This window comes from Sinocyclocheilus rhinocerous, unplaced genomic scaffold (genome assembly GCF_001515625.1).
Source record: "Sinocyclocheilus rhinocerous isolate Xijiao unplaced genomic scaffold, SAMN03320098_v1.1 scaffold1549, whole genome shotgun sequence".
Classification (NCBI taxonomy): Eukaryota; Metazoa; Chordata; class Actinopteri; order Cypriniformes; family Cyprinidae; genus Sinocyclocheilus; species Sinocyclocheilus rhinocerous.
The window spans coordinates 15,168-30,166 of NW_015633205.1; the positions used below are offsets into that span (position 1 = coordinate 15,168).

General features: G+C 35.5%; 1 protein-coding gene across 1 annotated transcript in view; it reads left to right on the forward strand.

Annotated features, from left to right (window-relative positions):
* Positions 1-13,857, forward strand: part of LOC107743939 (probable palmitoyltransferase ZDHHC21) — a 17,266-nt gene extending 3,409 nt beyond the window's left edge. Inside the window, exons 4-9 of the mRNA XM_016557392.1 lie at positions 2,176-2,274; positions 3,324-3,435; positions 5,275-5,413; positions 7,327-7,443; positions 11,345-11,388; positions 12,972-13,857. Of these exons, the coding sequence (XP_016412878.1) occupies positions 2,176-2,274; positions 3,324-3,435; positions 5,275-5,413; positions 7,327-7,443; positions 11,345-11,388; positions 12,972-13,101 (641 nt within the window). The 3' untranslated portion in view covers positions 13,102-13,857. The remainder of the gene's footprint in view (positions 1-2,175; positions 2,275-3,323; positions 3,436-5,274; positions 5,414-7,326; positions 7,444-11,344; positions 11,389-12,971) is intronic.
* The last annotated feature ends 1,142 nt before the right edge of the window (positions 13,858-14,999 follow it).

A 14,999-nucleotide genomic window follows, 5' to 3' on the forward strand; every position in this document is an offset into this window, starting at 1 on the left:
ACCCGACCGTTCCCGCTAAATTTAGATCTCGTTTCCAGAATCTCACATTTAAATTTCCGGTACTGAAAAAAAGAGATATAGGCTGACAAATAAAAGTGTATTCTGCACAAAATTGTATGCTATTTTATTCGTCTTGTCAAAATACAAAATTCGTTTGACATTTTTCTGTTAACACAGTAGGAAAAGTGTCGCAGAGAAAAATAAATAAATACGACATCTTTCATTTAAAATTATAGGCTAAGCAAAATATAAACAAAACCGAGTTGAACGTCCTTCAAGGACAGCACATCCACACTTTGCTCCATCCTTATTCTGCTCTGTCACTCTTCGACAACCTGCCTGTTCTGTCTGAGGGCCGTATATTTACCCCCGGTACAGCCTGCTCTGAGCATCGTTATGCACATGCTGCGCTCAGACCACGCAAATAAAACGCGTGACGTTAAAGCATGCGTGCAGCGCGTGCATAGCGCTAGCTGTAGGCTACCGGTGGTCAATAAGAATAAAGCGCAGATATGCTGTTCTAAATGGACGTGGGGAACTGGATATTGTTAGACCACCCGCTCCCGTTCAAATTATACCAGTTACCGACCGCTACCGCGTTTTATTCGGGAATTTAATCCTGCGGCGCAAAAAAATCCGGTCGGTTCCCGCGGGAGAGTCGCGGGGATGTAGACCTCTACTTGCAGCGCAGCAGTAGACTCGGTGTGGAAACGATCTCTGCACTGCTGCAGACGAACCGCTACTGGACTCACTACCGGACAGCAACCGTGTGCAGTGAACGCTTTAATCCGTTAACATGAGCGCGGAAAAAACACGCACCACGTATGCACTGCAAACGGAGTAATGTGAACCTGGCGTTATGTGTGTGCGCTGCAAGTGTGCATGAGCGTACGGTCTCCAGGAGACTTTGACCACACTAGACTTTGAGCATGCAAAACTTTTATGGACACTGCAACGGTTGTATGCAGAGTGTTTTTAAAAAACATAATTTAACTTAAAATTAGTGCTGTCAAACGATTAATCGCATCCAAAACAAAAGTTTTTGTTTACATAATATATATGTGTGTACTGTAGATTTATTATGTATATATAAATACACACTCATACAGTATATATTTTGAAAATAATTACAGGCATTTACATGTATATATTTATATTTATATAATTTATATTATATAAATATATTTAATATACAAATATAACATATTTTTCTTAAATATATACTGTATGTGTGTGTATTCATATATACATAATAAATATACACAGCACACACACACATATATTATGTAAACAAAAACTTTTATTTTGGATGCGATTAATCGTTTGACAGCACTACTTAAAATACATCTGAAATGTAAAAATTAACAATCTACTCCACTTCACTACAATTATGCCGATTTAATGTTTTAATTCAGTTACGAGGCCACGCTGTGACACGCCAATGTTCTATTGGTCACACATCTTCACGTGATATGAATTTGCAGGTCAGAGTTTACCAAACTTGTACTTTGGAATGCAGAAAAATCTGCATGAGCTTGCGTTTCCTGTTTCCCACATTCAAGGGAAATCAGTGGTATGAAAAATGTAGTATGTCTACCCCTTTAGGCTTTGGTTCTATGTAAATGGCAAAGTTGACAAGTTAGTAAATAAATGCTAAACAGACAAGACTAAGCACAATTTAATATGCAGATAGATTTAAGAAAGAAGGACAATTGAGAGAGAAGCCCTGTTTCCAAGGTGATTTTTGGTGATTCAACCAAGAGTTGTCAGAGCCGAGATGCCTTTACTGTTTCCACTTGATATATATGCATTTGTTTTGTATGATTACTTTGCTTACTTTACTTTGTTTGGATTACCTCACACTCTGCGTCACTTTGCTATTAATACTTTGCTATAAATACTATTAAATGAGCCACATCATGTAGTGACTTATGAGTGAGCAAGAAAGCAGACAAATGAAAAGGAGTGTGTTTTTTTTTTTTTTGGAAAACGGTTGTTCTGCTTAAAATTTTTGTGGAAACCATGATACATTTTTAAGGATTCTTTGAATAGAAAGCACTTATTTGAAATATAAGTCCTTTGTAACAATGTAAAATTGTATAAAAACTAAAATTAGATCAGATTTCTAGTTATAGTGACTTTTGTGATAAATGTGAAATTTCTCTCTTTCTCAAGTTTACTATCTAGCATCACTTCTGTGCGTCTCAGCATTATTCAGGGCTTCCACCGCCGACCCCGGAAAACTTGCTCAGGACCCCAAAATTCCACTTGCAGGTATGAAGCCTAACGCTCACCTATATGTTAGGGCAGTGTAACAATTCATGTATGTTATTAATCCACAGTCTGTGGATTAGTGTTCAGTGACTTCAGTGTTCAGTGACTTAAGTCTTAATATATTCGCTTAGTATGTTAGACCATTTTTAGAATGTTACAGTAATGTACAAGTGATCCAGTGGACAGTGTACAGTAGTCAACATTTGAAGTGGATCAAAAAAGTTCATCATAGTTGTCCTAAGACAAGAACACATTTAGGTTTTAGGACAACTTTGATGAAAGGTTTTGATCCACTTCAAATGTTGACTACTGTAGTTTGGTACACTTGTGAATTTAACAGACTTAAATCCCTATCAAAACAGATTTAAAATCCCTTTCTAAAGCAGGGAAATACAACATTTATCTGTCAAAATGAGAGTTTGAAAATGAGAAAATGACAACACTAATATTTATTATATTTATTAATGTTCCAGTCAATGACAAAACATTTCTGATTAATGCAATATAAATGTATGTTACATAATATAGGCTTACATGTTTTGGTGCACAGTAATATTTAACATGTCCATAATATTATTGCTGAAATTAACATTGTCTGTTGATAGTAATTTGTGAACACTATGCAGCACACATTGGCACAAGTTGTTTGTAGAGACCGCTGTAAGTAACCTTTTCCTAGGTTGGTTTTCCTGAAAAGTGCAAATACTTTGTATAATTGCCCGGGATAATAATATATAATCAGCCCGGGACTCGCTACTTAATCGATCAATAGTAGAAAAACAGTGTTTAGGAAACCCGCTTAAAACTAGTAATATTTAATTATTTTAGCAGTTTTCAACTTTGAGGCGTGTCATTGTTCACATGGATGAGCAATTTTATACAGTCATTTGTCCTGAATTTATATGAGACTAAAATAGAGAAAAAAATTATTTTGATGTTCAGAAACTGAGTACCACTAGATGGCAGCAAAGACCTTTTTTGTTACAGTTACAGTTTTTGTAGCAGCACTGAAAATGTTTTTTTCAAATTTTTTTTTTTTGTCATTTCAGAGAGAGACAACTGGGAACTGTGCAATAAATGTAACATTATGAGGCCAAAGAGGTCACACCACTGCAGCCGCTGTGGCCACTGTGTCCGTCGCATGGACCACCACTGTCCCTGGTAAAACTTTAACAAGAAATAATCAAGTCAATACACTACTACAAGCTTTTGTTTGAGCACAGCAGTCTTTAAAAAAAGTGCTGTATCTATATATTATTCATGTATTTTGTGCATGTGAAAACACAAATAATGTACTTATTAACAGTGACCAAGTTAATTTTGTTACTGGTGCTCTGATGCTTGTTATCTCTGTGTGAGACATGTTGAGATTTTTACAGTGGTTTAGGATCCAAACTGAAATCTGGCCTGTTGACCCATGTTCACAGTATAACCTTAAAAGACCCTGTACCCCAGACAGCTTTACATTCCTGGTGGGTTTTGTATAGAGGAAGTTTAATGAAGTCTCTGTAGAGAGGTAAAACAGAGGGAGAGGCGATATCAAGTGACCAGAGAAGCCTGTGTTAAGTCCAGCCCTACAGTACAGCTGAAGAAGGCTGCTGTCTGTCTGGACTCAGCAAATCGTGACTCCCTGTCATCGCCTGTAATGGCAGAGGAAAGAGGAGGAAAAAAACGTGGCCGTATCATTTTCTGCATTCATTTTACTAACAGTTCATCCTGCTCTCTCTTTTGGCCCTCTCTGCTCTTTCTCTCTTCTCTCATGTTCTTTATTCTGGTGCTTCTTCCTGTGGCGTGATCTGTCTTAAAGGGATAGTTACCCAAAATGGCAATTCTGTCATCTTTTACTCACCCTCGAGTTGTTTTAAACGTATATGAATTTCTGCTTAATACAAAAGAAGATATTTTGAAGAATATGGGTAACCACACAGTTGCTGTTGAATATCATACAGAGACAAAAATGCATACTAATAACTCTTATGATTGCTTTTGTCAAGGTAATTAAATTAAACCTTTTAATAACTGAATATGTAAAAGTATGGTATTCGGGATGAAAAGCACCCCTACTGTTGGGACAATAATTAATGTGATAATCGAGGTAAAAGGTTCACCAGCATGGGGCAAATGCCCTATTTAGAAAATACAACCCCCACTCATTTATATGATTAAAAAAAAAGTTTTATGATTTATTTTTATTTTCCCACAAAATGTGTAGCTCCATCAATTTTTAATAAAAATATTTACATACACACACACACACACACACACACATATATTTGTGTGTGTGTGTGTGTGTGTGTGTGTGTATATATTTTATATATATATTAGTGCTGTCAAATGATTAATCGCGATTAATCACATCCAAAATAAAAGTTTTTGTTTGCATATTTTACTCAGAATGCCATACTTTTACATATTCTTATTGTTAAAAAACTTTTGATTTAATTAACTTGAACAAAACGGAAAATCATTAAAAAGCATTAACCTTTGTCTCAAAATATTTTTGGTCATTTGAACAATTTTCATTTGCTACATTAATCTATAACATAAAAAAAAAAAAAAAATATCGGATTGACTTTGCATTGATGCTTGCGATCATCTCAAGAATCATCCAAATTTCCACGTGCATAGTGAAACATGGATGTTTAGAGAAGTGATGTAGTGTGTGTTTGTATGTTTTGTTTACAACATGTTAATATCAAACTGTATTAAAATCAGTTGTCAAATTAAGTCAAGTTTCCTGTGCAGAGCACTACTTGTGTGCCTTGTGGAGTTCCTACCTATTTAAAGTGCTTCAAAATAGTCATTTGAGTTTTTTGTTGTTTAGGATGCTGCTTTAGAGCAGGGTTGTAGCATGGTTAGTTCACTAGGTTTTATAATAGATCTTTTTCACATTCATGTTAGTTTAGGTATTAAAGTAATGTTTTTCATTTGCAATTCTTATTATACTTTATTAAAAATACCTGAAAAATGTCTCTGTTTCTTTCTTCTCTGTCTATGCAGGATTAATAACTGTGTTGGGGAGGATAACCACTGGCTCTTTTTGCAGCTGTGTTTTTACACTCAGGTTCTGAGTCTCTACACTCTGGTGTTGGACTTCTGCCAGTACTACTACTTCCAGCCTCTGTCCTCGGTGGACCGGGTAAGACGGTCTTTCATTTACACACCTCCATTTATACTGCCCAAGTGTTTAAAGTCACTGTAACATTTCTAGTTTTAAATCACAGTTTTTTTTTATAGTTTTAAACACTGATCTCTCTCTCGCTATATATAATGACTACTATAGATCAGTGGTTTTAAAGTACACTTGTTCCATTAGAGTCATGTGGGTGGACCTCAACTTCAGTGCACACATTGTTTTAGGCAAACACAGTACATATGGGCCATGATATGGTAAAACCCATGAACAAGCTTTTTTAAAATGTTTTATTTATGTATTATGGCATAGTGATAGTAATAGCATGGTACTTTTTTAAGTTACATTTGACATATTTACTTATTATTTGAATGGTTATGAGTACAATTAGTACCAAAAGACAATCAAGATTGATATGATTTCAAGTTCATTCATCACATTTGATATGGATAGTCAAGTCAGGTGCATTGCATTGTGGGATACAGTACAATACGCATAACATTTTGTTAGATGTATACTGCTATGCAGGCATATTATATGGTAGTATGCTTTTTTTCATTTAGCCAATTTTATTATTCTGAGGTTCAGTAGAATCTTCTCAATGGAGGCAGATGATTAACATTGGATTTGCACCACTTATCTGAGATTAGGGACCTGCAGGTGGCATCAGCATTACGGAATAAGCTGTTACTTTGAATGAGAGAAACTTAATACAAGTTGTATTTGCATGCATTGATCAGTTATACTGGTCTGATGCCATATCACTTCATCCAAAACACACCTGTAAACAGCAAATTCCCAAAGTTTGGCCCTTTTCTGTTTTATTGCATGTTTTATAGCTGTAATTTGCTATGTAATATTTTACAGACTGATAAAAAAAATTGCTTGGAATGTACATAGTTGTTATACAAGACAGAGAAATATAAATATAACAACAGGCACCCGTGTGACCTTTATGAACTAAAGCAGATGAAATATGGAAATATGGCAAAGGCTTAACTTTTAACATGTCAACTAATTCTCATTAATTTGCAACTACATGTCTACTAACTCTCAGAGTAGACTGTTAGGGTAGGTTTAGGGTTAGTAGAATAAGTTGACAAAGAAAGTGTTAGAAGCTATTAAGCAGACAGTCTACTAATACTCTACTAACTGCTAGTTGACATGTAGTTGCAAAGTTACTTACTGTTAATAGAATGTCTAAAGTGGACTATCGAAATAAAGTGTTACCGAATTGTGGGCTGAGGACTAGTGGCATTGGGGTAGTGAGAGAGAATGCGATTTAACCGTTTTGATAAAATCAAATGAAATTATACGTTTTTATTAAGAACAAGTGATCATCTCTGAGTGGCTATTTTAAAAACTAATGGCAGGTAAAGTTGTGGCACTTGTTTTGTTGCATGTCTCGAGAATCAGGAGTATAGTAGTGTATTTTCTGTCAGAGCATTTAAATTCAAAGGAGCATCATTCCAACTTGAATGCAGCTGAACAGCTGAGCCATCATGGCAACGGCAGACCGCCTGCAAATAAAAGCCCATAACGCTCAATTTCCTGTTTTTGTTTATTCTGTGGAGCATTGTGTGTGAGTAAACAGACGCAGCTGAGAAGCGAGAGATGCAGTATGGGCACAGAAACGGCTGTATGGGAGAGATAGTGACGTTATCTCCTGGGAAAGCTTTCCCACAAGAAGCTAAATATTGTGGATTTTGTGGATTTGTGTGTGTTTCTATGTGTTCAGTGTAATAGACGCAGAAAAGCCTTCAGCAGGAAAGGAAACAAGCAAAATATGTCACATCGCTTCCCATAACTGCCTGCAGTGCAAAAATCCTCTTTGTGCATGCATAGCATAATGATTTAACTTGGAAATAGTCTAAATTGTCCATGAGCATTTATAGCACATGTGTAACATGTCTTTTTAGGCGGACATTGCGGTACATCATGAATTGGCTCTTCTACGTGGGTCTTGTTTCATGGGGCTGATCATGTTTGGTGGAATGAGCAGCCTTTTCTACACACAAGTCAAAGGAATCCTTGCAGTAAGTTTTGCTTTTTTCTTTAACTGAGTACGAGTAAATAAATGAGTTTGCCATGTCAGCAGGTTTAACTGACTTGGTCATAGAGATTACTTGTACTTGCTATGGTGAGATTCGTCGTCTTGTGTGGATTTTATACTCTACTCAAACTCTACTCAGACTCCTTGACTCCAGAATGCTTTTTGTAGATAATTACAGTCTTAAGTGTTTTTATTTTTGTTTTTTGTAAAAACAGTTTAAGAAAATTACGGTTTGATGCATTGATAAAATGTTCGCTATTGAAAATCTCACCAGCAGAGATTGCATCATTTCGGTAATTAGTCACATACTGAATTGCAATGGGCTTTTCTTTCTTTCTTTTTAACCATTTCTAACACTGCTGTCCAGTTCTGCTTTTGGAGACCTACTTTCCTGCAGAGTATTATCTCCAATCCTTATTAAACACATTACGAGACAGAATTACTAGCAGGTTGGTTTTGCAGCAGGTTGGAGTGAACCTTTGCAGGAAGGTGGCCCTCTGGGATATATAGCCATTTACACTGCAGTGCAGGTGTTCCATGCACAGGGGACAGGAAACAAGATGCATGTTGTGGGTCATGACAACAGTATGTGATACAGCTCTGATTCTACATTTTATTTACACATAATCAAAGTCTAAAACCTAAACCTACCTAAAAATTTCAGGTAGCCATGCTAGTACTTCAAGAAGTGCAAAAATCTAGTTATGATGTTCCTCTGAAAAAAGTTTGTAAACGTTACACTCACACTTGCATAAAATTGAACGTTGTTACTGCTTTCATGACTTTGTCCACCATTTTTAAGGGAGGTGGTTGTTCCATCACACATTATGCGACATTCAGAGAATAATCTACCTATTATACAGTTTATTTAGGTTGCCAAGTAATTAGTAAATTCGCCTTTTTGTGGAACTGCATGCAATGCCTTTGAAGGGTTAGTTCACCCCAAAATGAAAACCTATAAGATTTTTATTCATCTTCGAAATACGATGTGAAGATATTTTACTGAAACCTGAGAGATTTTTGTCCCTCTGTTAAAAGTTTAAACAACCAAAGTTTGACACTTCAAAAAGTTCATGAAAACATAGTAAACATAATCCATATGAATATAGCAGTTTCAAATCCAGTGTTCTGAAAAGACATGATTGCCTTATATTTATTTATATTACAGTTTTAATTAAATTTTAGTTTAAGTTTTATTTACATATAAACATTGATCAGAGGTCATAAAGCAGATTGAAAATGGTAAACAAAAGTTCGAACATGATTGCTTGACACGTAAGAACCAATGAGATATGCTCTGACCTGTAAAGCAAGTATGGTTGAGTTTCTGTGTTTCACAGTTTTGATGGGTTTTATGTATGTGCTTTGATCAATGGCGTTTTGGGGTAACCGACTTCATAAGTATACAGTAACAAAACTCTTCATTTGCAAACTATTAGTTTATAGTCAATTCACAGCTTATAAACTGTTGTCTATACATTAATATGTTAATGTTATGGGCAAAAAGTGAGTTCTTCATTCATTGTCAAAATAGTTAACAGATTATTATTGCTTAATTAGCTCATATGTAAATATTTAAATGTTTTATTATCAAGTGTTAACAGTGTTAATGACAGAATGTGCACTATAGTTAAAGTTCTCACTTTAGATTCTAGGTCACAGAAAATACTAAATGAAAGGAAATAACCTACCTTTATTAGACATTAATTGCATTCCTAAAATGTTAGAAATACATTAATTAAGCATATGTGTTTATCAAAAAAACAAGTCACTTTACACATGAACATTAAGTTTCTTTACAAGTAATGACTTCATGTTTTTATGGACCACCCTATCCCTTAAACATATCCACTTTTTAATAAATGAAAAATGAAGATGTACAGTGACAGTAGTTATGTCAATATGTAAATATTGTGTTTTTGTGTCTGCAAATGTAATTAAATGTATGTTACATAAAATACATACAAATGCTCATGAGATCACATTTAAATGCATCAGTTATCAGTGAATCATCAGTAAAAATAATAATTTGTAAATTAAAGTGACAATGAGTTAGAAACTGTCCTGTTTTATTTCAACTAGCCTATTAATGTATTAAAGACGTAAAGACTACAATTGATAAAATATGAATTTATTGCAAATAAATAGTTTGCAAATGATTCTTAAGTACTTTAACTATATACTCACCATAAAGTGTTACTAAGAAGTCTTATGAATAATTGATTACAGCATTTTTGGGTGAACTATTCCTTTAATGTAAAGGACAAAGCAATGGAAAAACCAAACTGCTGGCCTTCGCAACCACACTGACCTGTTTGGCTATAATAACAAATACAGTCTTTCATTCTTTTCTTCTACTTCTGTTATGTCCTCCATCCTTCCTCTGTTGATTAGGCCTGAAACATGGCTATGATTGGGGGGAGCAGGATAATCATGTTTAACCCTGATCCTTTAACTGATGACTTCATGTGATAGCCAGGGCAAAGAGGATTAGTAGTGACCTAGTTAAATTCGGTAAAAAGTGCAGCCCTTTAAAAAGAATCCACCTCCCCTTAATCTTATTCTCTGGTTCCCAGTCATGTTCACTTGACCCCCACGCATCCACCATATGCTGTGGAAGTGTGTCAAAGAAAACGTCTCACTTCACATCCTATCCTCTGTCATTTGAATATGAGGGTCTTCCATCTTCTCAGTACAAATGTCCAACCGTTAAATGAAACAACACTTGCATTGGTTCACTTTACCCAATTCTAACCTCATTCCAAACCCTCTGGACAATTGAGTCTTCCTACAGAGGCTCATTTGTGTAATTCCACCAACTGAAAACATAATAGTTTTCTCATTAAATATTACACAAGCTGTGTCCAGCCGTTCTTTTAGATGACCTTTGACACTAACCCATTCCTACAGGAGACTTCCTTTGACAACGTTAATCTTGTGTTACAAAAAGTCCATGTTAAGCTGTCTTATCTTGTGTCCTGTCCTGCCTTTAAGCCATCTCCTTATCCAAAGGCCAGAAAAGTCCCAGTGCTTTAACACACAAGCTACACCTTCACCCTGCTATCCCGTGTTGTGATGTCTTAGAAGATTTAGCGTCTGACAGGGTGGTTAGCGCGTAGCCTCGTGCCAGTCATGGCAAGTGAGGAAGCAGACTTAACCATTGATCCCTGCAAAGATCTTTTCCTCACGCATGCTCTCTGAGCCCAGATCAGTTCAGCCTGAACTGCAGCCAGGTCCAATTGGCATGACACTGGCTGCTCCGGGCCAAGAGTGTGTCCTCCAGCAGTTCACAATGTGAATCTGACTTCACCAGTTCAAGTCAGACTTCTTACATAATGTCTTATGGCTTCGGGAATGGAGTCTTTTTTATGTATTTGTCTTGTGTATCACACACAAAGCACATATTGTTCTAGAAAGCCACTGTCAGTCACAAGTCCACCATTTTTCACACAAACAGGCCCTTCAGTCTCGCCTCTGTTAATCCTACCTTATTTACATATTCAGTTTTTTTTTTCTCTTTGCCGCGTCTCTTCACCTGGCAAGCAGGGGGGATTTTAGCATCCCTATGCACGCGGTCCCATTGTCCGCAGGCAGATGCCCTTTTGCCCCTGTGCCAACTTGGCAAGGTGAGGAGGGCACCAAGGGAGTGTTGCTGCTGTCGGCTTCACGGTCTCTCTTTTGTCTCAGTGTATGCTATTGCAGTTTTCACTCCCAGCGTGGGAAAGATCAAAAACCGATCCAATTCACCCGCTTGAATCCACTGGCTTGCTGTCATAAATCATTTCATGAGTTGTCGCTGTATTGTCTCCTAAATTTATAAGAAATGACATGTTCATAGTTCAGTGGTGATACAAAGCAATATCTTTCATTGTTTTCAACAACAGGACGCAACTACTATAGAGAAGATGTCACACTTACTGGAAGACATGTAAGTATCAAAACTTACAGCATCATATCAGCCATTTAATAATAATGTAATGTTCTCTACCCAGTCATTACATGTAGACATGGAAACTAGGACTAGTTCTCAGCTTGAATATGAGTCAAAAGTCTAATCACACAAATCTATCTATCTATCTATCTATCTATCTATCTATCTATCTATCACTGGTTTTGTATGTACACTGTTCAAAAGTTTGGTCTCTGTAAGATGTTATTATTATTATTATTATTATGAATTAATGAATTAATTGCATTTTATTATTTTAAACATTAAAGTCATTTCAAATAAATGCTGTTCTTTTGAACTTTGTTCATGAAAGAATTAACATTTTTTGCAGTTTACACAAAAGTTGTAAGCAGGACAACTGTTTTTAAAATGGTTGAAGTGTTTCTTGAAATGAACGAAAACGGTCATTTTAAATTGTAATAATATTTCACAATATTACTTCTTTTAATAATTTTTTTATCAAATAAATGCCACCTTGGTAAGGCTTCTTTCAAAAAATGTTGCTAACTCCAGACTTTTGAATGGTTGTACAGATTTTGAACACCGGGTTCAAAACATTCGAAATTAACATTTATGGTTAAAAAAAGTGGTTTGATATTTGTACTTTTGTATTTTTTCTCAATTGTTTTGTATTTAAAAATGGTTGAAAATTGACTGGAAAATTTCCGTTAGGCTGTTGCCCTGCTATTGGGCACAATAGGTCAATCTATCTATCTATCTATCTATCTATCTATCTATCACTGGTTTTGTATGTACACTGTTCAAAAGTTTGGTCTCTGTAAGATGTTATTATTATTATTATTATTATGAATTAATGAATTAATTGCATTTTATTATTTTAAACATTAAAGTCATTTCAAATAAATGCTGTTCTTTTGAACTTTGTTCATGAAAGAATTAACATTTTTTGCAGTTTACACAAAAGTTGTAAGCAGGACAACTGTTTTTAAAATGGTTGAAGTGTTTCTTGAAATGAACGAAAACGGTCATTTTAAATTGTAATAATATTTCACAATATTACTTCTTTTAATAATTTTTTTATCAAATAAATGCCACCTTGGTAAGGCTTCTTTCAAAAAATGTTGCTAACTCCAGACTTTTGAATGGTTGTACAGATTTTGAACACCGGGTTCAAAACATTCGAAATTAACATTTATGGTTAAAAAAAGTGGTTTGATATTTGTACTTTTGTATTTTTTCTCAATTGTTTTGTATTTAAAAATGGTTGAAAATTGACTGGAAAATTTCCGTTAGGCTGTTGCCCTGCTATTGGGCACAATAGGTCAACTTGTGTTCAATAAACCTTCTTTAATCTAGTGCAGTAACTTTGCACAATAGCTTTTTTTAAAGCCAAAATGTTTAGAGTGTGTGTCTCTATACAGAATATATTTTGATTTAAAAAAATGAATTTGCACTGAGAAATGTTCACTGACATAAAGTTTGTGAAAACTAGACTAGATCTCTCCTAAAGCTCTTAGGTTCTCTGCATAATTCATATTTCAAATGTGATATTATTTTGCATTAGCTTAAGATGCATACTTTAATTTATTCTATGCTCCCAGTGGACCGCGCCGGTCGTGGCAGCAAGCGATGGCTGAGGTGTTTGGCACTCGCTGGAAGATCCTGTGGTTCCTGCCGTTCAGGAGCAGACAGCCTCTGAGGCTCAACTTGACCTCCCGCTCTCATGTGTAGACAGACAGACAGAGACGCACACATCACTCCAGTGGGGAAGGTCACCCTCCGACAACCCCCCTCCCCACCCCTTGTCTTCAGCAAAATCCTCTCCAAAATAGCTTGGTACCTCTACAGCATCAAACTTTTTCAGGTTCTTCATAACATCTGAGAATAATCTGGCACATATCTATTCATATAGAATGAATACAGTTGTAGTTGAACATATCAGTGTCAAAAACAGTATTTTTTTCGGTTTTGACTGCACATGCTGGGACAGGATTGTATTTACTACTGAAATAGGATTACAGGGAATAGTTTATTGTGAGGCTTGGTTGTCTCCAGGGTAACGCTTATTTGTTGAGACCTCAGCTCGGCCCGGCCCGGCCCAGCCCACTCCCCTAGGTCTGGATCACGTGAGTGGTTTTCATGCGAGTAGGGACGCAAGTGGGCGGAGATTGTCTGGTTTTATGGCACTGAGTGTTGATGGCTCTCAAGGTGAGTCATGACCTCTGGCATGGGTAAAAGACACTGCTGAAGAACACACACACACACAAACATAGTTTACAATAACTTTCGCTATCATGCACATAATTACGCATACCTCACCAAGCACTGCTAATGCCTCTGCTGAGCGTTGGACTATTACTGCAATTGATCACTTTTTTTTTTTTTTTTTTCCTTATTAATGTTTGTGTGCCTTTTACAGTTTACAAGAATTGAACTTTTTTTGTGTCTTTTTATTACGAATTTTATTTTAAATCATAAACATCAAGTCGCTTGTTTTTTTGAGGAGCTATTAAACCAATGTTAATAATAATAATACTTAATGTAAGTTTCATATTTGAAAACGATATTGCAATAATATTACCTTAAAAGATGCTTGCAAAAAGATAAAATGTTATAAATTAAGTTCACTGATGTAAAGATGTGATTCACTAAAAGGATGGATGAAACATGATTTATCATGTAATTAATTTTTGCCCAGATTTGAATGAAGGTTGCACAACACCATGACACATAAGCGCTTGGTTTGTCATTAAATTACCTTTTTAACTTTTCTATGTGATTCAGATCAACCCCAATATCTAGTAGCAAATCACCAATTTTCTGAAGTGCCTGTAAACATGCAGTTCTAATGAAATAATTTACTATATGTTAGGTGCACAAATACACCACTGTGACTTTTTTGTTTTAGATCAGATTTACTTTACTGTGCTTTCAGGTAACTGTAATGATCCACAAGAACATTTGGGTTCATATTACACATTTATCTTGACAAGCCATTATAGATAAACAATTATTACACAATAATTTGCACGGATAGTTAATTGTGCAATTGTGGGTTTTGTCCACTAGGCCTAAGAGTGAATGTAATCGAGTAAAGCTTGGTAATTATGGTCTGTATGATTTTGACACATGAATAGGCACATTTTTCTTCTGACGGTAGCACTGGCGGTGACCGGGTAGCCCTTTCTAGCCTAATTCTAGCTCTAGTCGACATTCCATTAAAAAGGTCAGAGGTACAGAAAATAAATTTAATTCAAAACTAATTTCCCGCTTTCATTTTGTCTTGCGTTACACTCCACCTGAATAATGTTTATACAATGGTTGCTCGTTTTTTTGTTACAGCACTTACAAGCTGACAACATTCACTTCATACAAGAGATACATACTTGAATGTTTATTGTGAATATCATGCATTTAACTTTTGTGTCTTTTGCTGGATGTTATACTTTTCATTTTAAAATTTCTCATTCTTTATTGTGATTTTTATGGTAGAGGGTCTAATAATTGGTTATTAAAAACTACTATCTTCTGTGGTTATTTTTAATTTCTGAGTGTTGGAGCAGCTTTGCTCTTTTGCTTATTTTAAATGCAAGACATTTTATTGTTGTTTTTGTTTGTTTGTTTGTTTT